A 24,834-nucleotide genomic window follows, 5' to 3' on the forward strand; every position below is an offset into this window, starting at 1 on the left:
CCATCTTCTAACAAAAGATGCCACAATTGGAGACAGACACTTTCCCCACGGATTAATAAAAGCTGCAGATCTAGCCCTGCTTCCACGGAATACTTTCTCAATCCTCTCCTTCTCGGTCTATTATCGGAAGGCAGGCGAGGGAATGAAAGGAGGTAGTTGGCCTTGGGGAGTGTTTCTGGTGGGAAGTGATGGAGTGGGGAGGCTGTACGATAATCTCTCCGCTATCAGTAGGGACTACTGGAAGGAGAGGCTGGTGTCCCATTTCCTACCTGCAAACCTGTCTAGTCAGCGTTCTTGCTGATTTACTTCTGTCTGTGTTTCAGGAGGGAGCAAGAAGATGGAAGAGAGGTGGCAGAGTGGAGAACAGAGGCCACGGGCAGCCTCCAGTCTGGCCCTTTTGTGTGGCAAGGGTGCGTGTTTCTCAAGTCAGGTGGACTCTGTGGAAGATAAATCGTCTCCAGCTTTCTTGCTGGACCCTCATCCACAAGACTTGGTATACTGCTGGGTGCTGTCAGTGGGGTGATGGAAAAGATCGAGCTGAAGGTAGATCTTCCATGAAAACATATGGAGAGGGCAAGGCCCATCAGGTCTTCCCATATGTACCCCCATGAAAGGGGTTTCAAACAAGAGCCAGTTATCCAGAGAAGCAGGGATCAACTAAGATAGAACTCTAGCAGTGGCCAGTTAAGAGAAACTTGCCTCAACACGGAAGCCAGGCCTTCAAGAGGATGTTGAGGAAGTGTCTGAGAGCCAGAACCATGACTTGTACCTTAGCACCCTAAGAATCTAGGATCCCACTCAAGCCACGAGATCAACACTCTGACAGGGTCTGATTTTTAGTAACTTAATTGACCAGAACAGTATCACCTAAGGTGTGGTTAAGGGATAGAAAATATTCAAAAGAGCAGCGATCGGAGAAAAAATGGACTGTTCTTCTGTTTGGAAGCCATCACACGGAGAGGGTCCAACAAACTGTTTACACTAACTGCCTGAACTAAAGCTCTTTGCAGTGCACCAGCATTCCAGAAAGACTGTGTACAACCTACATAGATGAGTGAAATACAGCACACTTGTCCTCAACGAACAAGAAATGTTCTGTTACAAAATAAGTATAAAGCAGGTTTGCTGAAGCAAACAAGTCTGGAATGTGGATCCTTTTAAGGTGTTTCTCTTCCTGTTTCCCTGCTTTGTCTACTGAGATTGACATTTTACCATTTGGAAATGATGGGTGAGTCTGGTGGAAAGGGATCCACGTCCTGAATTGCAAATAGACTAGACAGTGATTATTAAGTCCCTAATGAACTTTCAGAATTGCTGCGTCTGAGTTGTCAGAAAGGTATCCAAGACCGAGACGAAGCCCCGAGGGCACAGAGGAGCTGAAAACTGAATATTGGGAAACACCGATGTATCAACCTTCAAAAGCAATTGTAGCTATAGTACCATCACTGTTGTCCTGTAAAGCACCTTACATTCCCAAGAGAGAGGCACTCGTGATACTAATTCAGATACCGTTTTACGGAAAAATTCTCATGTAATCCTAAAAGTAACGCACTTAAAAAAACAAATAGAATCAAAGAATTTTAAACAAACAAAAAGCACTGTATTAAGTCAGCTACCAAAACAATGAAAATTTACCTCTCTGCTTATTAGAAAAGTTGTTTAAAACATTGACAAGGGATTTTATTTCAATCAACGTAGTACTGTTGCCTAGCACCGTACTGCTGCCCTGTCTGGAGGCAATCCTCCCACAAAGCAATGTACTCCTTGTGTGTAGTCAGCTCTTGCTGGGAATAAAAAGATTAGGCAGGACCGTTTCTGCTTTGAGGTTTTCATTTCCATGCACTGCCGGGACCCATGGCCTGCGAGCCGCGCCTCCCCACATTCTGCGCACCAATATGAATATTCAACACCCCGTTCCAGGGCGCGCGCCGGGGGAGTACCCACAAGCCCCCGCGGCCCTGCGAGGCTGGGCGAGGTCACCCGCGCTCCCCGAGACCTTGGCCCCCGGCCCGGCGGCGGGGGCGGGGCGGCCAAGCCGCCCGCCAATCCACGTTTTGCAGGCAGAGAGCGCGAGGCCTCGGAACGGGCAGGGAGAACTGCCTAGCCGAGGGCGGACACAAGGCCTCCGTCTTCAGAGCCCCCGAAAGAAAGCGAGGGAGGACGAGAGATGACGAGAGGAAGGGATTGGAAGGAAAAGCAGCCCCCAGTTATCACCGCCTTAAAGCCAACTCAACAGCGCAACGCCTCTTTGCACCGCACAGCCTGACGGGAGCCTCAGCCTGTACGTACTGGCTGCGCCCGCAACGCATCCCTGGCACCGCCCCCTGCCGCGGGGCACGCCGGGAGAGCCGAGTATCCCCCTTCCTCTAGTAAACGGGCGAGACGAAGGGTATTTCCGGTGTTAACGACTATCTTTACGGAAGAGGTGGGGTTAATCCTGTCCCGCCCCTCCTGGCCGGCGGGGCGAAGACTGACAGTCTTCGGCAAGCGCTAAGGCCCGCCCCTGCGCCGGAAGGAGGAAGGCGGGGGAGTCTAACAGGCGTCAGGCGCGGGGTCACGTGTCGTAACTGCTGGTGGAGAGAAGAAAAGGGCGGGACCCCGGACGGAGGGGTGGGGTGCCCTCTTTTCCCTTGGGTCACGCGCGGCAGGAAGTGGTTCCCGAAACGGAGTATTCGAGATGGGGACCGCCCTGGACATTAAGGTTAAAAGAGCGAACAAGGTTTATCACGCCGGGGTAAGTAGGAGTGGGTGTGCCTGCAGGTTCTGTTGTCTCCCAGGTCCCGCATACTTCTGGGTTTTCCTGGGCGGGGCAAGGCGCACCTCCAGGTAAGTCCCGGTCAGGTGCGGACCAGCCAGGTGCATCCCTGCCAGGTGCGTCTCGCTTGCGCGGCTGGCTGCTCTAAGAGCGGCCCCCGCCGGAGTCGCCGCCGGGGTTGGGGAGGCATGCAGGGCCGAGAGGCTGGCCCCAGGGCTGCAGCGCTAACCGTCGGGCCCCTTGAACATCCAGCTCGGCCTTGGGCCCCCGGGCTTGAGCTGTCGCTGTGAGCACTGAGGGGGGAGGAGCTTGATGACCAAACGCCCCGTTCCTCACTTCTAAGTTGAGTGCAAAGGTCTAAGGACAGAAAGGCAGAATTAACCTTGGAAGCAGAAATACGCACTTTAGGCCGTGCTCAGCTTTAACACCATGCAAAAGTTATTCATTTCTCTGGTTTTGTTGTTTTAATAACATACAAAACGAATAGCATATTAAAATGCAAGTCAGAAAAAATCTTAACTATGCCATTAACAAGTTTTGGGCCACTGGCTACTTAACCTCTTAGGGCGTCATTTTCCTTATTTACCAAATGAGGATGCAAGGTTCCTCTACCTCTAAGTCGCGGAATCTCAACCCTTGCTGTACATCAGAATCCATCACTCAGGGGAATTTAAAAATACGCTAACTGGGGTCTCACACCCAGAGACACCAGTGATTCTGATGTGCAGCCAGGGTTGAAATCACAGCCAGCTCTCACAGTCTGTGGAATAAAATTGAGAGTAGTGGTTGGTCACGTGAATGCAGGGAGGTCTCAAAAGGGACGCTAAAGCCTTTCGGTGCAAGATATTTGCGGAAACCTAATATTACAGATTCAATTGGTCATCTCCAGATTATTAATTACAGAGAGGAAGAGTTACCTTTATAGTGGAGGAATCTGCTAGTCACCATCCTAACCACGACCAACAATGAATACCACCTTTCCATCACTGTCACCACTAATGAGACTGACATGTTCTGGCATAACAATAGAGGGTTCTGGCATGGAAAACTGAGAAGGATACAACTCACCTATGTAGCCTTCCTGCCAAAAATGCTTAACTTCCCTCAGTTCATAAGGAAACAGGCATATTCATATTGAGAAACAGTCTGTACAGTAATTGGCCTGGATTCTTCAAATATGTTAGTATCATTAAAAAGAATTTTTTTAGATTCAAGAGATGAAAGGGATTTGAAAACCAAATAGAGTGCCTAATTTTTGATAAATTTGAATATGGGCTATATGTTAAATACAAGTTTCGTTTTGGTGTTAATTTTCCCCAGTATGATATTCATATTTTGGTTATGTGGGAGAATACTCCACGTGCTGAAGTGCTTAGGAGTGAAGTGTCACAATAACTAAATTTTAAATGGTCCAGCCATATTGTATGTGTGCGCACATGTGAGGAGAAAGAAAGCAATGTGCCAAAATATTAACAACTGGTGACTCTAGTTGAAAGTTATATGGGTCTACTTTGTATTCTTTATTGAGATCTAATACCATAAAATTCACCCTTTTCGAGTGTACAGTTCAGTGGTTGTAATATATTCAGGGTTGTGCAACCATCACCACCATCTAATTTTAGAACATTTTTATCACCCCCAAAAGAAACCCTGTACCCATGAGTAGAGTAGTCATTCCTAATTCCCTCTCCTTCTTAGCCCCTGGCAATCACAGATCTACTTTCTGTCTCAGTGGGTTTGCCTAATTAGGACATTTCATGTATATGGGATCATACAGTGTGTGGCCTTTTGTGAGTGGCTTCTTTCACTTAGCATAATGTGTTCAACAATCATGCATGTTGGAGCATGTATCAGTTCCTCATTTGTTTTAATGCCTGAATAGTAATCTGTTGTATGGATATGTCACATTTTATGTATCCATTCATCTGTTGATGGACATTTGGGTTGTTTTCACTTTTTGACTATCATGAATAATGCTACTATGAACATTCTAGTACAAGTTTCTGTGTGAACATATGTTTGCGTTTCTCTTGGATATATACCTAGGAGTGGATTTGCTGGGTGATATGGTAAATTTATGTTTAGTTTTTTGAAGACCTACCAAACTGTTTTCCAAAGCACCTGCACAACTTCACACTCCACTAGCAGTGTGTGAGAGTTCCAATTTTTCCTCTACTTTGTATTCTCATAACTTTTTTGTAGCTTGGAAAATATCAAAATAAGAATTGGGGGAGGCAGTGACAGGCGATATGTACACTTAACTTTAATACTTATTATTTTCATTCAGAAGTTAGCAGATTCCATTCAGAGATGTTATAGCAGCTGAGATGCTGAAACGTTTTCTGTGGTTTAAAATATGGTATCAGTAATGAAAAGTACATTTGAAAAAGTTGAAGAGATGGAATCATCCATTTGACCCAGCTGGAAGTCTTAACGCAGCCAGGACCACTCCTTGTGGGTGGCAGGGTGGAAGGGGGTATTAGCTCTGCTCATCCGATGCACATCCCTTCATGCCAGGATAAGGAACAGAATCTGCACCTGTTGGTTTATGACAGTATTTCCCAGTCTTCACTTTTACACTTAATGTATTTTACACTAAATGCATTTCAAAAGGAGACCTCATATGGCAATTGTGAAAGAAAACCCTGTGTAACTTCTCCTAAATAGAGGGTTGCTGTGTACAGTTGACTCTTGAACAATGCAAGGGTTTGAGGTGCCAACCCCACGTGCAGTCGAAAATCTGTTTCACTTTTGACTCCCCCCAAACTTGACTACCAATAGACTACTGCCTTACCAATAACACACACTGTTAACACATATTTTGTGTGTTATATGTATCATATACTGTATGCTTACAATGAAGTAAGCTAGAGAAAAGGAAATGTTATTTAGAAAATTGTAAGGAAGAAAAAATACATTTATAGAGCATTGTACTGTATTTTTCAATACCATAGTTTGTCTCTTTACAAGGTGACTCGTCTGTCAGTACCTACATCAATATTGTCTTATATGATACAAAACACTGTAGATGCTATATGTATTACTAATACTAGACATCAAAAATCAAGAGATAATGTGAAAAATAAATTCACATTTATTTACAGATGTAACAATTCATGCCCTGATAATGAATAAGCAACAGTATGATTGCTTTGTGGTAGCCTAGCCTATACACCGATGTCACATTCGTGACATAACTAACTTTTTCTTAATTTTTTCCATGTTTCTAGGCTATATGGTTTTTCTTGTGAGTTTTTTCAAATCGTCACAAATCTCAAAAACTTTTTCCAATATATTTATTGAAAAAAATCCACCGTGGGCCCACACAGTTTAAATGCATGTTGTCCAAGGGTCCACTGTATATTTTTTAAAGCCAAAAAAAGTTGTTAAATGAATAAATCTAATCACTGGACAAAAATATACACCTGGAAACGCGTGCTGTGACTCGTGTTGGATGGACTCCGTCATCTGTGGTTAAGGATGGGCAGAGGAGGCAACCAGCACTGTCAGGGCTGCTCTCAGAGCCCCAGGGAGAAGGACCCTCCGAGGTCTCAGTGCCCACAGACAGCGCGGGTCTCAAGCCCAGTTTGCACCATGGTTGTACAAGGGGGGTCCTGTCTGTCTCACCCTCTCGACTCTTAGCTGGCGGCAGGTGGGACTAATAAATACAAATTTTCAGTTTTCTCAGTACAGCTCAACAGTATTGGTAAAGATTCGGTTGCTATAAATCGGACTCATCCATGCGCCTGCCAGAGCACAGCACCTGTAATTGTCCTGGTTTGCTCGAGGTGGCTGCCACCTGTGTTCTCGGGTTTTAAGTGCTTGTCATTCAAGTGAAACATGTTTGTCCATTTAACGACAGTCTTATGTTCCACCTGAGGGACTCGGGAAACACTGGTGTAGGGTTTTGTGAGCCTGGCAGCATTACTCCCATTTTACTAATGAGGAAACTGAGGCCTAGACAAGTTAAGGAATTTGCCCCAGATCACCCAGCTAATGACAGCCTGGATTCCAGTGCAGGTCATCAGATTGCAGAGTGTGTTCAGCCAACACTCTTATTACACCTCCTCCCTAAGAGCGCCCATTTTTGTGCAAAATGGAGGAGCTTTTTACGTAGGAATAGTAGTTATTAGTTTCCTAGGAGTGCTGTGAATAGCATTGTAATATTTCAGTTAAAAAGCTGCTGTGACGACTCCTCGGAGCACGTGCAGCCAAGTCTGTTCCTGTGATTTTCAGTATCTTAGTTGTTGTGGAAGCATTTGAAAATGGTTTTGATTCTGTGGACACCAGAGAACCTAAGTTATTCTTGGGTTTAAAATTGTCATTTGGGTTTTTCCTAGAAAAAGCCGCTCATTCAAAGTGGTGGTATTTTTTTTTAAAATCACAGTTGAATAATTTTTAAAAATATAAACAAAACATTTGACAGAAGGCTGGAAAGTGAAAAGTCAAGTTCTTCCTCTTTCAGACCACTTTTTCTGTCCCTGGACGTATCCGCTGACCGTTTATGTACTATTCCAGACATTTCCTATGAGTAATAGTTGCACATGTACGCAGACACGCACGCAGACATACACAAAACTTGTTCTTTTTGCTGAACGGTATATCCTTATCTTGGATACCTTTCCGTATCACCACATCTTCATCAACTCATTCTTTTCAGACTGTTACTGAATCAAAACAGATTTATTTATTTATTTATTGGTCTTCCCTGGCGGCACAGTGGTTGAGAGTCCGCCTGCCGACACAGGGGACGCGGGTTCGTGCCCCGGTCCGGGAAGATCCCACATGCCGCAGAGTGGCTAGGCCTGTGAGCCATGGCCGCTGAGTCTGAGCGTCCGGAGCCTGTGCTCCGCAACGGGAGAGGCCACAACAGTGCGAGGCCTGCGTACCGGTAAAAAAACAAAACAAACGAAACAAAAACAACAGATTTATTCAACCAGTGTCTGTGAATCTCCTTACAGGTCTGGAGAGAAGTAGGTAAAGAGAAAACAAAAGGTGCTAACATACTTGTGCTGGAATGGGTGCATCTCTGGTGTGTGAGGGAGCTCAGAGGAAGGTGTAGTCGTTTGGGGGTGGGGGGAGGGCCCTTCTGGAGCTTCACTGAGGCAGTGATGCTCCAGCCTACTTCTGAAAGCTGTGTGCGGGCCGGGGTCTCCCTCCCCACCTGGCACTGTGTGTGTGTTTCCATCAGAAGGAACAGACAGTGTGAACACAGTGGGCAGGAGCTGGCAGACATTTGTGGGGCAGTGAGTCCAGTGAACGGCGTCTTTCACTCCACCTCCCCACCTTTCACTGCTGCTCATGCTCATCTCGTTTGACAGTCATCTGTTTTAATGGTTTTTTTTTTTTACATCTTTATTGGAGTATAATTGCTTTACAGTGTTGTGTTAGTTTCTGCTGTGTAACAAAGTGAATCAATCCCCATATCCCCTTCCTCTTGCGTCTCCCTCCCACCCTCCCTATCCCACCCCTCTAGGTGGTCACAAAGCACCGAGCTTATCTCCCTGTGCTATGCGGCTGCTTCCCACTAGCTATCTGTTTTACATTTGGTAGTGTATATATGTCCATGCCACTCTCTCACTTTGTCCCAGCTTACCCTTCTCCCTCCCCATGTCCTCAAGTCCATTCTCTATGTCTGCGTCTTTATTCCTGTCCTGCCCCTATGTTCATCAGAACCATTTTCTTTTAGATTCCATATATATGTGTTAGCATACGGTGTTTGTTTTTCTCTTTCTGACTTACTTTACTCTGTATGACAGTCTGTAGGTCCATCCACCTCACTACAAATAACTCAATTTCATTTCTTTTTATGGCTGAGGAGTATTCCATTATATGTATGTGCCACATCTTCTTTATCTATTCATCTGTCGATGGACACTTAGGTTGCTTCCACGTCCTGGCTATTGTAAATAGAGCTACAATGAACATTGTGGTATGACTCTTTTTAAATTATATATGTTTATTTATTTATTTATTTTCAGCTGCATTGGGTCGTCATTGCTGCACGCGAGCTTTCTCTAGTTAAAGCGAGCGGAGGCTACTCTTCGTTGTGGTGCGCAGGCTTCTCATTGTGGTGGCTTCTCTTTTTACGGAGCATGGGCTCTAGGCGCGCAGGCTTCAGTAGTTGTGGCACGTGGGCTCAGTCGTTGTGGCACTCGGGCTCTAGAGAGCAGGCTTAGTAGTTGTGGCGCACGGGCTTAGTTGCTCCACGGCATGTGGGATCTTCCTGTACCTGGGCTCGAACCCGTCTCCCCTACATTAGCAGGCAGATTCTTAACCATTGTGCCACCAGGGAAGTCCTACATGACTCTTTTTGAATTAGGGTTTTCTCAGGGTATATGCCCAGTAGTGGGATTGCTGGGTTGTATGGTAGTTCTATTTTTAGTTTTGGTTTTTTTTTTTTTTTTCCCATATGCGGGCCTCTCACTGTTGTGGCCTCTCCCGTTGCAGAGCACAGGCTCCGGACGCGCAGACTCAGCGGCCATGGCTCACGTCCCAGCCGCTCCGCGGCATGTGGGATCTTCCCAGACCAGGGCATGAACCCGTGTCGCCTGCATCGGCAGGCGGACTCTCAACCACTGCGCCACCAGGGAAGCCCCTATTTTTAGTTTTTTAAGAAACCTCCATACTGTTTTCCGTAGTGGCTGTATCAATTTACATTCCCACCAACAGTGCGAGAGGGTTCCCTTTTCTCCACACCCTCTCCATCATTTATTGTTTGTAGATTTTTTGATGATGGCCATTCTGACTGTAGTGAGGTGATACCTCGTTGTAGTTTTGATTTGCATTTCTCTAATGGTTAGTGATGTTGAGCATCCTTTCATGTGTTTGTTGGCAATCTGTATATCTTCTTTGGAGAAATGTCTATTTACCTCTTCTGCCCATTTTTAGATTAGGTTGTTTGTTTTTTAGATATTGAGCTGCTGGAGCTGCTTGTATATTTTGGAGCTTAATCCTTTGTCAGTTGCTTCATTTGCAAATATTTTCTCCTACTCTGAGGGTTGTTTTTTCATCTTTCTTATGGTTTCCTTTGCTATGCAAAAGCTTTTAAAGTTCATTAGGTCCCATTTGTTTATTTTTGTTTTTATTTGCATTTCTCTAGGAGGTGGGTCAAAAAGGATCTTGCTGTGATTTATGTCATAGAGTGTTCTGCCTATGTTTTTCTCTAAGAGTTTTAGAGTGTCTGGCTTTACCTTTAGGTCTTTAATCCATTTTCAGTTTATTTTTGTGTATGGTGTTAGGAAGTGTTCTAATTTCATTCTTTTACATGTTGCTGTCCAGTTTTCCCAGCACAGCTTATTGAAGAGACTGTCTTTTCTCCATTGTATACTCTTGCCTCCTTTATCAAAGATAAGGTGACCATCTGTGCATGGGTTTATCTCTGGGCTTTCTATCCTGTTCCATTGATCTATATTTCTGGTTTTGTGCCAGTACCATACTGTCTTGATTACTGTAGCTTTGTAGTGTAGTCTGAAGTACAGGAGCCTGATTCTTCCAGCTCCGTTTTTCTTTCTCAAGATTGTTTTGGCTATTCGGGGTCTTTTGTGTTTTCATACAAATTGTGAAATTTTTTCTTCTAGTTCTGTGAAAAATGCCATTGGTAGTTTGATAGGGATTGCATTGAATCTGTAGATTGCTTTAGGTAGTATAGTCATTTTCACAGTGTTGATTCTTCCAATCCAAGAACATAGTATATCTCTCTATCTGTTTGTATCATCTTTAATTTCTTTCATCAGTGTCTTAGTTCATCAATAGTTTTCTGCATACAGGTCTTCTGTCTCCTTAGGTAGGTTTATTCCTAGGTATTTTATTCTTTTTTGTTGCAGTGGTAAATGGGAGTGTTTCCTTAATTTCTCTTTCAGATTTTTCATCAGTATATAGGAATGCAGGAGATTTCTGTGCATTAATTTTGTATCCTGCTACTCTACCAGATTCATTGATTAGCTCTAGTAGTTTTCTGGTAGCATCTTTAGGATTCTCTATGTATAGTATCATGTCATCTGCAGACAGTGACAGTTTTACTTCTTCTTTTCTGACTTGGATTCCTTTTATTTCTTTTTCTTCTCTGATTGCTGTGGCTAAAACTGCCAAACCTGTGTTGAATAATAGTGGGGAGAGTGGGCAACCTTGTCTTGTTCCTGATCTTAGAGGGAGTGGTTTCAGTTTTTCACCATTGAGAATGATGTTAGCTGTGGGTTTGTCGTATATGGCCTTTATTATGTTGAGATAGGTTCCCTCTATGCCTACTTTCTGGAGAGCTTTTATCATAAATGAGTGTTGAATTTTGTCAAAAGTCTTTCTGCATCTATTGAGATTATCCTGTGGTTTTTATGCTTCAACTTGTTAATATGGTGTATCACATTGATTTGCATATATTGAAGAATCCTTGCATTCCTAGGATAAACCCCACTTGATTATGGTGTATGATCCTTTTAATGTGCTGTTGGATTCTGTTTGCTAGTATTTTGTTAAGGATTTTTGCATCTATTTTCATCAGAGATATTGGCCTGTAGTTTTCTTTTTTTGTGACATCTTTGTCTGGTTTTGGTATCAGGGTGATGGTCCCTCATAGAATGAGTTTGGGAGTGTTTCTCCCTCTGCTATATTTTGGAAGAGTTTGAGAAGGATAGGTGTTAGCTCTTCTCTAAATGTTTGATAGAATTCGCCTGTGAAGCCATCTGGTCCTGGGCTTTTGTTTGTTGGAAGATTTTTCATCACAGTTTCAATTTCATCGCTTGTGATTGGTCTGTTTATATTTTCTATTTCTTCCCGGTTCAGTCTTGGAAGGTTCTGCTTTTCTAAGAATTTGTCCATTTCTTCCAGGTTGTCCATTTTATTGGTATATAGTTGCTTGTAGTAATCTCTCATGATCCTTTGTATTTCTGCAGTGTCAGTTGTTACTTCTCCTTTTTCATTTCTAAGTCTGTTGATTTGAGTCTTCTCCCTTTTTCTTGGTGAGTCTGGCTAATGGTTTATCAATTTTGTTTATCTTCTCAAAGAACCAGCTGCAGTTTTATTGATCTTTGTTATTGTTTCTTTCATTTCTTTTTCATTTATTTCTGATCTGATCTTTATGGTTTCTTTCCTTCTGCTAACTTTGGGGGTTTTTTATTCTTCTTTCTCTAATTGCTTTCGGTGTAAGGTTAGGTTGTTTATTTGAGATTTTTCTCGTTTCTTGAGGTAAGATTGTATTGCTATAAGCTTCCCTCTTAGAACTGCTTTTGCTGCGTCCCACAGGTTTTGGGTTGTAGTGTGTTCATTGTCATTTGTTTCTAGGTGTTTTTTGATTTCCTCTTTGATTTCTTCAGTGATCTCTTGGTTATTTAGTAGCATATTGTTTAGCCTCCATGTGTTCGTATTTTTTACAGACTTTTTCCTGTAATTGATATCTAGTCTCATTGTTGTGGTCGGAAAAGATACTTGATACAATTTCAATTTTCTTAAATTTACCAAGGCTTGATTTCTGACCCAAGATATGATCTATCTTGGAGAATGTTCCATGAGCACTTGAAAAGAAAGTGTATTCTGTTGTTTTTGAATGGAATGTCCTATAAATATCAATTAAGTCCATCTTGTTTAATGTATCATTTAAAGCTTGTGTTTCCTTAATTATTTTGATTTTGGATGATCTGTCCATTGTTGAAAGGGGGGTGTTAAAGTCTCCTACTATGATTGTGTTACTGTCGATTTACCCTTTTATGGCTGTTAGCATTTGCCTTATGTATTGAGAGGCTCCTATGTTGGGTGCATAAGTATTTACAATTGTTATATCTTCTTCTTGGATTGATCCCTTGATCATAATGTAGCGTCCTTCTTTGTCTCTTGTAATAGTCTTTATTTTAAAGTCTATTTTGTCTGATATGACAATTGCTAGTCCAGCTTTCTTTTGATTTCCATTTGCATGGAATATCTTTTTCCATCCCCTCACATTCAGTCTGTACGTGTCACTAGGTCTGAAGTGGGTCTCTTGTAGACAGCATATGTACAGGTCTTGTTTTTGTATCCATTCAGCCAGTCTATGTCTTTTTGGTTGGAGCATTTAATCCATTTACATTTAAGGTAATTATCGATATGTATGTTCCTATTACCATTTTCTTAATTGTTCTAGGTTTGTTTTTGTAGGCCTTTTCCTTCTCTTGTGTTTCTTGCCTAGAGAAGTTCCTTTAGCATTTGTTGTAAAGCTGGTTTGGTGGTGCTGAATTCTCTTAACTTTTGCTTATCTGTAAAGGTTTTAATTTCTCTATCGAATCTGAATGAGATCCTTGCTGGGTAGAGTAATCTTGGTTGTAGATTTTTCCCTTTCATCATTTTAAATATGTCCTGCCACTCCCGTCTTGCTTGCAGAGTTTCTGCTGAAAAATCAGCTGTTAACCTTATGGGGATTCCCTTGTATGTTATTTGTTGCTTTTCCCTGGCTGCTTTTAATATTTTTCTTTGTATTTAATTTTTGATAGTTTGATTAATTTGTGTCTCGGTGTGTTTCTCTTTGGGTTTATCCTGTATGGTACTCTCTTTGCCTTGGACTTGACTATTTCCTTTTCCATGTTAGGGAAGTTTTTGACTATAATCTCTTCAAATATTTTCTCAGACCCTTTTTTTTTTTCTTCTTTTTCTGGGACCCCTATAATTCAAATGTTGGTTTGTTTAATTTTGTCCCAGAGGTTTCTGAGACTGTCGTCAATTCTTTTCATTCTTTTTTCTTTATTCTGCTTCCTGGCAGTTATTTCCACCATTTTATCTTCCAGGTCACTTATCCATTCTTCTGCCTCAGTTATTCTGTTATTGATTCCTTCTAGAGTATTTTTAATTTCAGTTGTTCATCACTGTTTGTTTGTGCTTTCTTTCTTCTAGATCCTTGTTAAATGTTTTTTGTATTTTCTCCATTCTGTTTCCAAGATTTTGGATCATCTTTACTATCATTACTCTGAGTTCTTTTTCCAGGTAGGTTGCCTATTTTGTCTTCATTTATTTGGTCTTGAAGGTTTCTACCTTGCTCCTTCGTCTTTAACGTACTTTTGTCATTTTTTTTTTTTTTTTTGATGGGTGGTGCTGTATTCTTGTCTTACTTGTTGTTTGGCCTGAGACGTCCAGCACTGGAGTATGTGGGCAGTTAGATAGAGCTGGGTCTTGGTGCTGAGATGAGGACTTCCAGGAGGCCTTTTTCCAACTGATATTCTCTGGGGTCTAAGGTTCTCTGTTCGTCCAGTGGTTTGGACTCAGAGCTCCCACCACTGGACTCAGAGCTCAGGCCTGACCTCCGGCCTGGGAACCAAGATCTTGCAAGCTTCGTGGAGTGGTTAAAAAAAAAAAAAAAAAGGAAGAGAGAAAGGATGAAAGGAGCAGTATGATATCAAAGAATAAAGAACAAAATAAAATTAGAAAGATAAAAAGTATATTAGGAAAAATAAAACTATAGTTGAATCAACTGCAACAAGGTAAAATAAAACCACAGCAGAAAAAAGAAAAAAAAAGGGGGGGGGAGCAAGCCAAAAGGAGATAGATCACTAACAAAGTATAAAGAATAAAATAAAATAAGAAAAATAAAAGATTTATTAGAAAGAATAAAAATATAAAAGAATCAACAACAGTGAATTAACAAGGTAAAACAGAACCCTGATCTAAAAGAGGACAAAAGAAAAGAAAGGAAAAAAAAAAAAGCCTTGGCTATGGGGGCAAAGTTTAGGCGCCGGGAGGTAGCGTGGTGTGGAGCTTAGGCAGGGGCAGGGTTCAAGTTGGGACGGGGGTGGGGGGGGGCGTGACGTTCCAGCGTGGGGCGGGGACTCTGCTTAGGGCCTGCTTAGGGAAGGGGAGAGGCAACCTGTGGGAAGCAAGGCCTCTGGGATGTGGGCTTCCAGAGTTTGAAGGTGGGGACCTGGTGGGGGGTGTGGGTGGGGTTTAGGCCCCGAGCATTGGAGGGGGTCTCAGAGGGGGTCTCCGCGTGTAGGGGTGCAGGGGCAGGGCTCAGGTTCTCCCCGACAGGAGGGAGGCTTCCAGGGCAGGGGCTTAGGCCGGGGAGCCCAAGAGGCTCCCTGGTGCCTAAGTGGACAGGGAAAGCACTGGCTGCGTTCCCTTCCGTTCCTTCATGCCCCTCCCCAACTTGACAGTGATTTTTTTTTTTTTAAGTGACTTTGCTATATTCTCTTCCCAGAATATTTATTTTCTTTGCCTTGGGTTTATTCTGCTCTTCTCCTGTGTTTTTTGTTTGTTGTGTTTTTTTGTTTTGACCAAGCCTGGCAGCATGCAGGGTCTTAGTTCCCTGACTAGGGATCAAATGCATGCCCCTTGCAGTGGAAACGCAGAGTCCTAACCACTGGACCACCAGGGAAGTCCCTGTTTTCGTTTTTTAATTTCATAAATTGGCTGTTTAGCTTACCAAATTGTAACCATCTTTTTAAAATGCAGACACTTTTCTCTAAGTACAACTTTAGTTGCATCCCATAAGTTTTTGTTTTTAATAGGTTGGTGAATTATTGTAAAGCAGACGCCCTTGAAACCCCACCCAGGTCCTACAGGAAAGGAGCAGGGGACCAGGAGAGAGGGAGAGATTGGAAGAAGTCGAATCACTGCCTAGATGCTGGCAGAAGGTGCTGTTCCAAAAGATGGTGTTGCGGCTTCATGGTTTAGCAGCCTGATGTTCTGTGGGGATGTGGGAAGACCCCCCAAAAAAGCTCCACTGCCCTGGCCCTCAAGATTTGATTGTCAACTTAAATTTCTTCTAATTTCCATTATGATCTTTTTCTTTGACATGTGAGTTGCTTAGAAGTGTGTGTTCTAATTTCTGTTATAAAAACTCTCACTAGAGGCTTATAGTAATTCCCAAATTTAATATTTAAATTTTAGAGAAGTCCTTATGAGAAGAGTAACTTTAACCAGAAAGTGAGGTTGTGATGAAAAAGAATGCCAGGAAATTCCAGTGGTCAGAGAAAAGAAAGACTAACACGGGATTGTTTTCTATAATTTAGTAGTAACCTATGATGGGTTGCCAGCATACTTTATATATACCGCAGTCATCACAGTGATTAACTTCTGCTGTAATTAATTTGTTCTCTGAGTCGGCCTAACTAAAATAATTTGTTTATATTTGTATTCCTAGGCCTTTCAGTACCTGCCACTTGATAAGTGCTCAGAAACTTTATTAAATGATAGTTGAAGCCTTAAAACATAGACTTTAAGCAAAATTCATAAGACTAATAGTTTTATGAATGCATTGATCAGAAAAGGAAAACTGTTGTCTTATAGGTATAGTACAGATTTTGCTTTGTAATTATAAATAATATTCTATACATAAATTTTAGACAGATGCTGTTAAGATTCTTATTTTGATGTATCCCCACAGCTACACATGACCCCCCCCCCATTACTTGTATTTGCTTTAGGGAGGTCATTCTTTTTTAAAAAATAAATTTATTTATTTATTTTTGGCTGTGTTGGGTCTTCATTGCTGCACGTGGCCTTTCCCTAGTTGCGGTGAGTGGTGGCTACTCTTCGTTGCAGTGCACGGGCGTCTCATTGCGGTGGCTTCTCTTGCTGTGGGGCATGGGCTTTAGGCGCGCAGGCTTCGGTAGTTGTGGCACACGGACTCAGTAGTTGTGGCACACGGGCTCAGTAGTTGTGGCTCATGGGCTCTAGAGCACAGGCTCAGCAGTTGTGGCACACGGGCTTAGTTGCTCCATGGCATGTGGGATCTTCCTGGGCCGGGGCTCGAACCCGTGTCCCCTGCATTGGCAGGCAGATTCTTAACCACTGTGCCACCAGGGAAGTCCCTAGGAAGGTCATTCATAAGAGAATGGTTCAAATAAATGTGGGAACAGGGACTTCAGAATTCCTGTATATATGGTTATGGTTATGGTTATCTTCTAACTCAGAAATAGAAAATTGTCCAGAATTTGATTCCCCAGAGTCTTTGTCACAATTTGCACAGCTCAGAGACAGGAGAACTTCCTCAGAGCTTGAGCAATGCCAGCTTCTCCCTGAGATGACTCATTGAATCCAGAAAGTTAATTTGTGTTTTCAAAGCCCCATATATGATACAGAGCAATCAGGAATGTGAAAAAAATTCCCTACTTCTGTATTTCCAGGGAAAATTCCTGGAAATTTTGAGGAAGAGAAGACTTAACTGAAACTGTTTTATGATAACATGGTACCAGTACAGCCCTTTCCAACACACAGACTGCTTTAATGCTCACACATACTGAAGAGATGGCATTTCTCTCCCATTTTATGCGTGAGAAGACTGAGGCTCAGAGAATTCAGCGACACGTCAAGGGCATTGATGTAACAGTGAATGTTTGAAATCACGTCTTTTTATTCCCAAGCCTGGAACTCTGTGTGCCTTCTCCAGGTCTTAATTCTCATCCGGAGGACGGGGCTGATACCTGGTCAGAGGCTTTGTTGTGAGAATTAAATGAGAGAAAGTTTTAAGACATTTACTATAGGTTTGACCTGAAGTAGGGGTCAAATGGTAGGTGGTGGTATCCTTATGCTTTTCCACGATCTCAGTTTGCACTTAGAATTGCTCTGTCTGCCTTGATGTTAATCATGTCGTTCATGCACCTTACAAGTGGTGCACCTTACAAACAGTAAGGGCTTATCAGATGCCGTACAGATTGCTGGATGTCTCCCCATGGTGAACTTGGAGAATGGAGGCCAGGGACCCAGCAGAGCATATAGAGATTACAGCATTTTGGGCACTGCAAGCTGGGTGTGGCTTGGGCTTTGTTATGTACTTCTTTGCTTGGTGCAGTAGATGTGTTCTTGAACCAAAAGTTTGACTCAAATGCATTCTAAGTTGCATTATATTTTCAATGTACTAGAGCTTATTGGCTAAAAGAGACCTACGGTAAATCTTTTTGCAATGTAAATATAGTTCATTTGTTTTTATAAATTCAGAATGTTTTACCTTCTGAAATCCTGGCACATGTGCTCATGAAAATGACACTGTTATATATTATGGTTGTGAAAAATATAAACGGGAGATCTACTGTCCAGCGTAGCCAGGTTACAGTGATAAAGGATTTATGTATGGTGGGCTGATTACTGTTACCACAAGAATTTCTAGGTTTGCGTTTTGTCTTGCTTGGCTTTCATGTAATTTCTTGTTTAAAAAAAGAAAAGTTTAAAGTGGAAAAATCCTTTATATGCCAGTTCATTATTATGAAGAAAAATTGCAAAGCTAGAATGGTATGAAAAAAAGAAGCCTAACTGTTCTGCTTTGTTCTGCTGGATTCTTGATACGTGAACGGTCAGTTATAGTTGAATGCTGGTGCAAATTCTTAGGGTAGATCTTTGAGCTAGGAGGGATCTCAAAATAACTTTGTGGGAGGTATGAACCCATTAAGGAACGCAGTCATCTGAACCTTAAGTGGGTGTTTTTTCTCACTAATTATCTAATACTCCTGAAAAGGCTTGTCCCCTCAGTCATAGCCCAACCCTTATATAATGCATGAGAAGTATTTTCAGAGTTGTCCAATGCCGTTTGAACCCTGGGATGCAGTCAGAGTGTTGGTTAGTTCTCCGTTTGGTGTTTGTTGCAACAGATTCTGTCCTGGCCTGAGCATTAGTGACGCCTGCCTGGCCCCTGTGGGCGTGTCCATGTCTAGACTCGGGACAAGTCTCAGCAGGTCAGGGACACCCTTGACACTCCCCTCCCCCTGCCAGCTGCTCTGACTCTTGCAGGGTGGTTGGGTTTTCCTCCGCCTTCCTCTTGATGCTGAGACCACAGTCCAGACCTCCTGGCCTTGTGTGATCCTGGGTTCAGCCTGTGCAGCCAGCAGTGCCCTCTCCATGGCCCGAAACCTGCAGTCTTTGACACCAGCCACTCCTGCAGTGATGGGCCCCCAGTGCTGAACTCCTAGCTGTGCTGCTCGCAGGCTGGAGAGTCAGCAGCACCCGTCTTCTCCCATCATTCCCCCTCTCTGACCCCCTCCCCACTGCTGCCCCAGCCTGAGTTGGCAGAGCCCAGCTGCTCTCTTCTACAGGTGTCCAGTCTAGGTGACCCTCCTTAGAGAGGGTCCCCGCTCTCAACCTGCCAGGAGCTTAATTGCTACTGTCCTGCTTACCTCCCCCTCCCTGGTCCTGCGACTCTAAAACCTGCGCCCTCTCCCTCCCCACCATCCTCCGGGCTCAGCCAACCAGACTCTCTGATATCCTCCCTGACGCCCATCCTTGGCCCCCTCTCACTCCCACCACTCTCCCTGCACCTCTGCCCCCGTGTGCTCTCCAGGCCTCTTGGCTTGTCATCTGCCCTCTTAGCACAGGCAGGTTCCAGAAAAGTTGTAAGTTGAAGCCAGTTTTCTATTTGCTTTCCTTTTTCATCTCAGCTCCACTTTGGGAATTTTTAACCCCCTAGCTCTGAATATGTCTTCATTTCATTCAAAGATTTTAATCGGCAGTTGTTATCTGTAAATGCACTTCATTTACCAGACAAATCTGTGACACCACCCCCTCCCCCAGGTAGGGTCCTAGGCTTCAACTTCTGTTGGGAGAACAGACTTACCCGTTAGCCATTGGCCAGGTGGGCTGACCTGCTTCCCCTCCCAGTGAGCACACGAAGCCCAGACTGTTGCAGAAGAGCATTATTAGCAAATCAGCGATGGATGGTATTATGCCAACAAGAAAAGCACAACGTTCCAAAGCTCAGAAATAAACTTTGGCCTGTTTGGATGGAGGATTTAGGGAGAGGTCAGTTCATGCAGTGACTTGCTTCAGGCCTGTCTGAATCCCTGCGTGGGGCGGTAGACCCAGCTAGCTGTACACTGTTGCTCTCTGGCCTTGGGGTCCTGGCTCTTTTCAGATACTTTTCCATATAGGCAGAAGCAAGTAAAGGTATAATTTTTTTAAAATACTTTTGTGAAGTGAAGAACGCCTATCAATTTCAAGTATTGTCCTCTACTTGCACACAGGACTTTCTGAGCACATTTATATGGTGAACAGCTCTTTAAAAGATTGCTTTATTCATTACTTAGAAAGGTACAGTTTGCCAAGACTGAACCAGGAAGAAATAGAAAATATGAACAGACCAATTACAAGTACTGAAATTGAATCTGTGATTTAAAAACTCCCAAAACCAAAAGTCCAGGACCAGATGGCTTCACAGGAGAATTCTAGCAAACATGTAGAGAAGAGTTAACACTTATCCTTCTGAAACGATTCCAAAAAATTGCAGAGGAAGAAACACTTCCAAACTTATTCTGTGAGTCCACCATCACCCTGATACCAAAATCAGATAATGATACCACACAAAAACAAAAATTACAGGCCAGTATCACTGATGAACATAGACGCAAAATCCTCAACAAAATACTAGCAAACCGAATCCAACAATACATTAAAAGGATCAGACACCATGATCAATTGGGATTTATCCCAGGGATGCAAGGATTTTTCAGTATCCACAAACCAATCACTGTGATACACCACATTAACAAACTGAAGAATAAAAACCATATGATCATATCAATAGATGGAGAAAAAGCTTTTGATAAAATTCAAAAACTCCCCAGAAAACAGGCATAGAAGGAACCTACCTCAACGTAATAAAGGCCGTATATGATAAAGCACAGCTAACATCATACTTACTGGTGAAAAGCTGAAAATGTGTCCTCTAAGATCAGGAACAAGACAAGGATGTCCACTTTCTCCACTTTTATTCAAGATAGTTTTGGAAGTCCTAGCCACAGCAATCAGAAGGAAAAGAAATAAAAGGAATCCAAATAGGAAAAGAAGTAAAACTGTCACTGTTTGCAGATGACATGATACTATACACAGAAAATCATAAAGACACTACCAGAAAACTACTTGAGCTCATCAATGAATTCAGTAAAGTTGCAGGATGCAAAATTAACACACAGAAATCTGCTGTATTTCTATACATTAACAATGAAAGTTCAGAAAGAGAAATTAAGGAAACAATCCCATTTACCATTCCATCAAAAACAATAAAATACCTAGGAAAAAAACTACCTAAGGAAGCAAAAGACCTGTACTCCAATAACTATAAGATGCTGAAGAAAGAAATTGAAGATGAAAGGAACAAGTGGGAAGATATACCATGTTCTTGGATTGGAAGAATCAATATTGTCAAAATGACCATACTACCTAAAGCAATCTACAGATTCAGTGCAATTTCTGTCAAACTACCAATGGCATTTTTCACAGAAACAGAACAAAAATTTTTAAAGTTTGTATGGAAACGCAAAAGACCCTGAATAGCCAAAGCAATCTTAAGAAAGAAAAACAAGAGCTAGAGGAATCAGGCTCCCTGCCTTTGACTATGCTACAAAGCTACAGTAATCAAAACAGTATGGTACTGGCACAAAAACAAATATAGATCAATGGAACAGGATAGGAAGCCCAGAAATAAACCCACGCACCTATGGTCAATGAATCTACGACAGGGCTTCCCTGGTGGCGCAGTGGTTAAGAATCCACCTGCCAATGCAGGGGACATGGGTTTGAGCCCTGGACCAGGAAGATCCCACATGCTACAGAGCAACCAAGCCCATGCGCCACAACTACTGAGCCTGTGCTTTGGAGCCCACGAGCCACAACTACTGAGCCCACGTGCCACAGCTACTGAAGCCCGCGTGCCTAGAGCGCATGCTTCACAACAAGAGAAGCCACTGCATTGAGAAGCCCGCACACCACAACAAAGAGTAACCCCCATTCGCTGCAACTAGAGAAAGCCTGCGTGCAGCAATGAAGACCCAACACAGCCAAAGATAAATAAAATAAATAAATTTATTTAAAAAAATTACTCTATGATAAAGAAGGCAAGAACATACAATAGAGAAAGCACAGTCTCTTCATTAAGAGGTGTTGGGAAAACTGGAAAGCTACATGTAAGAGAATGAAACTAGAACATTCTCTAACACTATATACAAAAATAAACTCAAAGTGGATTGAAGACCTAAATGTAAGACCGGCTACTATAAAACTCCTAAAGGAAAACATAGGCAGAACACTGACATAAATCGCAACAGTATCTTTTTGGATCCATCTCCTAGAGTAATGGAAATAAAAACAAAAATAAATGGGACCTAATTAAACTTAAAAGCTTTTGTACAGCAAAAGAAACCATAAATAAAAAGACAACCTACAGAATGGGAGAAAATATTTGCAAATGATGCAACTGACAAGGGATTAATCTCCAAAGTATACAAGCAGCTCATACAGCTCAATATCAGAAAAACAAACAACCCAATCAAAAAATGGGCAGGAGATCTAAAAAGACATTTCTCCAAAGAAGACCAGGTGGCCAAAAGGCACATGAAAAGATGCTCAACATCGCTAGTTATTAGAGAAATGCACATCAAAACTACAGTGAGGTACCACCTCACACCAGTCAGAATGGCCATCATGAAAAAGTCTACAAATGCTGGAGGGAGTGTGGAGAAAAAGGAACCGTCCTACACTGTTGGTGGGAATGTAAACTGGTATAGCCACTATGGAGAACAGTATAGAGGTTCCTTAAAAACCTGAAAACAGAGCTACCGTGTGATCCTGCAATCCCAATCCTGGGTGTATATCCAGAGAAAAACATAATTCAGAAAGACACATGCACGCCATGTTCATTGTAGCATTATTTACAATTGCCAGGTCATGGAAGCAACCTAAGCGTCCATCAACAGGTGAATGGATAAAGAAGATACGAGATACACACACACAATGGAATATTACTCAGCCATAAAAAAGAGTGAAGTAAGGCCATTTGCAGCAACATGGATGGACCTAGAGATGATCATACTAAGTGAAGTAAGCCAGACAAAGACTAATACCATATGATATTGCTTATATGTGGAATCTAAACATGATACAAAGGAACTTATTTCCAAAACAGAAATAGACTCATAGACATAGAAAACAAACTTACGGTTACCAAAGGGGAGGAGTGGAGGGATAAATTAGGAGTTTGGGATTAAAATATACACACTACTATATGTAAAATAGATAACCAACAAGGACCTATTGTGTAGCACAGGGAACCATACTCAATATCTTGTAATAACCTATAATGGAAGAGAATGTAAAAAAAAGAACATATATGTGTGTAAGTGAATCACTTTGCTGTACACCTGAAACTAACATGATATTGTAAATTAACTGTACTTCAGTAAACATTTTTTACAAGGATCTCCTTTGTCTTTTATGGTCTGTTTTGAAGCGACCGTCTGCTCTCTCACTTGCAGGCAGGAGAAGATTCCGGCTCAGAGGAATGGAGCCTTTCTAAAGGTGATGGAAACTATATCTTACCCTTCATCTCACAAACTACAGTGAATGTTTCCTCATAAACAGCTCAAGAAAATGAACAACACTGTTTAGAGTAACGATTGCACTCCTCCCTGCTGCAATTCTAAGCAATGAGACTCTTTTATTAAATGAAGTCTTATCAATTAGCATTCTGATATATTAATTTTAATAAATATAATATCCATTAAAATAGTTCATTTTATAAGCAGGTAAAAGCAGAACTTTTTCATTTGAAGTGATCCCCCCACGCTGCCCTCCCTGACTCTTCCTCAAATCCCAAGGTGGCTGCTGAGGCATCTGCACACATCTGGAACTAACTGAAACTAACTACTAGTTGTAGGATGTAATGACTAGCCAGAGCCAACAGGGTTGAAGTTTTTTCATATCATCCCGTTTTATTTTGTTTTATGCCAAAACTTACAGGCTCTGTTAACTTTCTGATATAACAGTGCGTACAACCAGGCTTAAAACATTTTGCTTTTATTCACTGGAGGATTTAAGTCAAAAAAAGGTAGCCTTCTAACTCCATACAGGTCATAGACCCACCATCCACGAGTACCAAGGTTACCTGTGGACTGACCATCCTTCGTTAGGCTTCTGCCAGTTTCCTCCTTGAAACCTGCTCACCTGGGGTTCTTGGGCCAGTAGACCCAGCAGAAGCTGATGGAGTCTGTCCTGCACTGTTCTCCCTGGTGTTTAAACTCATCCTGGGAAGGGTAGTGTGAGATTGTAGGTAGCCTTTAACTCTTGATGGGAGCCTGTACCTAATGAATCCATTCTGACCTTGTATTTCTGATGCCCAGACAGAGCTTGCCCCTGAGGAACTGGAAGGGTTCCACCAGCCATCCTCCCAGCGGTTGGCAGGTTCTTGTGTTGTCTGACATTGGCACGCATGCTTTCCAATGACGACTGGCTTCCGTTAATCCTCACTACCCTGTCCCACCATGATGACAGTCTTACTTAGGCTTACAGTTTTCCTGTCACACACTAGGCATGACGTCAGCCAAAAACTGGCCCTTCCTTTGTTTCATCAGAAGAGGTTGTTTAAGACCATTACTGTAAAATGCAAATCATAACCTTTGGGAAAGGAGCACAAGTCCCGTCAGTGGAAAAGTAAGGGGCCGATGGGCCGAAATTCCCCTCTTCAGTAATAATCAGGAAAAAAACTTTTCTAAAATTAAAAAAAGGTATCATAGTGTCCATTTGTTTTGGGTATTTCAAAAGAGTTTATATTTGTTTTGTACATTTAAAAAGTTTTCTTTTAACTTGCTGAGAACATTCAGGTAATAGGAGGGAGTGTTGGATGAGGAGTAATATCCTCTGTCTCCCCTTCACTGCTCCATGTGCGTTTCCCAGGACCAATGCTGCACATTCCCAGCCTCTGCTGTGGGCTGGGATGGTGGCCCCGGGCGGTGGCCCTGGGAGCTGCCGGGCCCGTCTGAAGCAGGGAGGCTGCACCTGTGCTGGGCAGCACGTGACTGCCCTGAGTTCTTCTGTGAGCTCCTGCTTTCAGCAGCCCTTGGCGTGGCCTAGTTTGCTGCAGGGCTCACCTCTCGCTCTCTGTTCCTGGAGTTTGCCTGTGCCTTGGATTTGGGTGATGCACTGTCGGTCTCACTCCTACTTGAGTTCCCTCTGACTGGTATTCAATTTGGTGGTGGTGGTTCGTTATGTAAGTGTTGGGCTGGCTACTCAGAGCATTTTCTTTGGCCATCTGCCTGTATTCCACAGTCATTACTTTGGCCTGTAATCAGGCCATCTCCCAGACGCCTCTGTGGTCAGAGCTCTCCTAAACTCTTGGGTTTATAGTCTGGAGTCTTTGCCTTCACTTAGGC

General features: G+C 42.7%; 1 protein-coding gene across 2 annotated transcripts in view; it reads left to right on the forward strand.

The window, feature by feature from the left end:
• The first annotated feature begins 2,065 nt into the window (after positions 1–2,065).
• The window catches only part of VPS26C (VPS26 endosomal protein sorting factor C), a 53,718-nt gene continuing 30,949 nt past the window's right edge, over positions 2,066–24,834 (forward strand). Inside the window, exon 1 of one of the 2 annotated variants that reach the window (XM_081235987.1) lies at positions 2,066–2,734. In XM_081235987.1, the coding sequence (XP_081092113.1) occupies positions 2,678–2,734 (57 nt within the window). In that variant the 5' untranslated portion in view covers positions 2,066–2,677. The remainder of the gene's footprint in view (positions 2,735–24,834) is intronic. The other variant, XM_081235988.1, reaches the window with a different exon arrangement.

The sequence above is a fragment of the Mesoplodon bidens genome, assembly GCF_964165515.1.
Source record: "Mesoplodon bidens genome assembly, chromosome: 5".
In the NCBI taxonomy this organism is placed as follows: Eukaryota; Metazoa; Chordata; class Mammalia; order Artiodactyla; family Ziphiidae; genus Mesoplodon; species Mesoplodon bidens.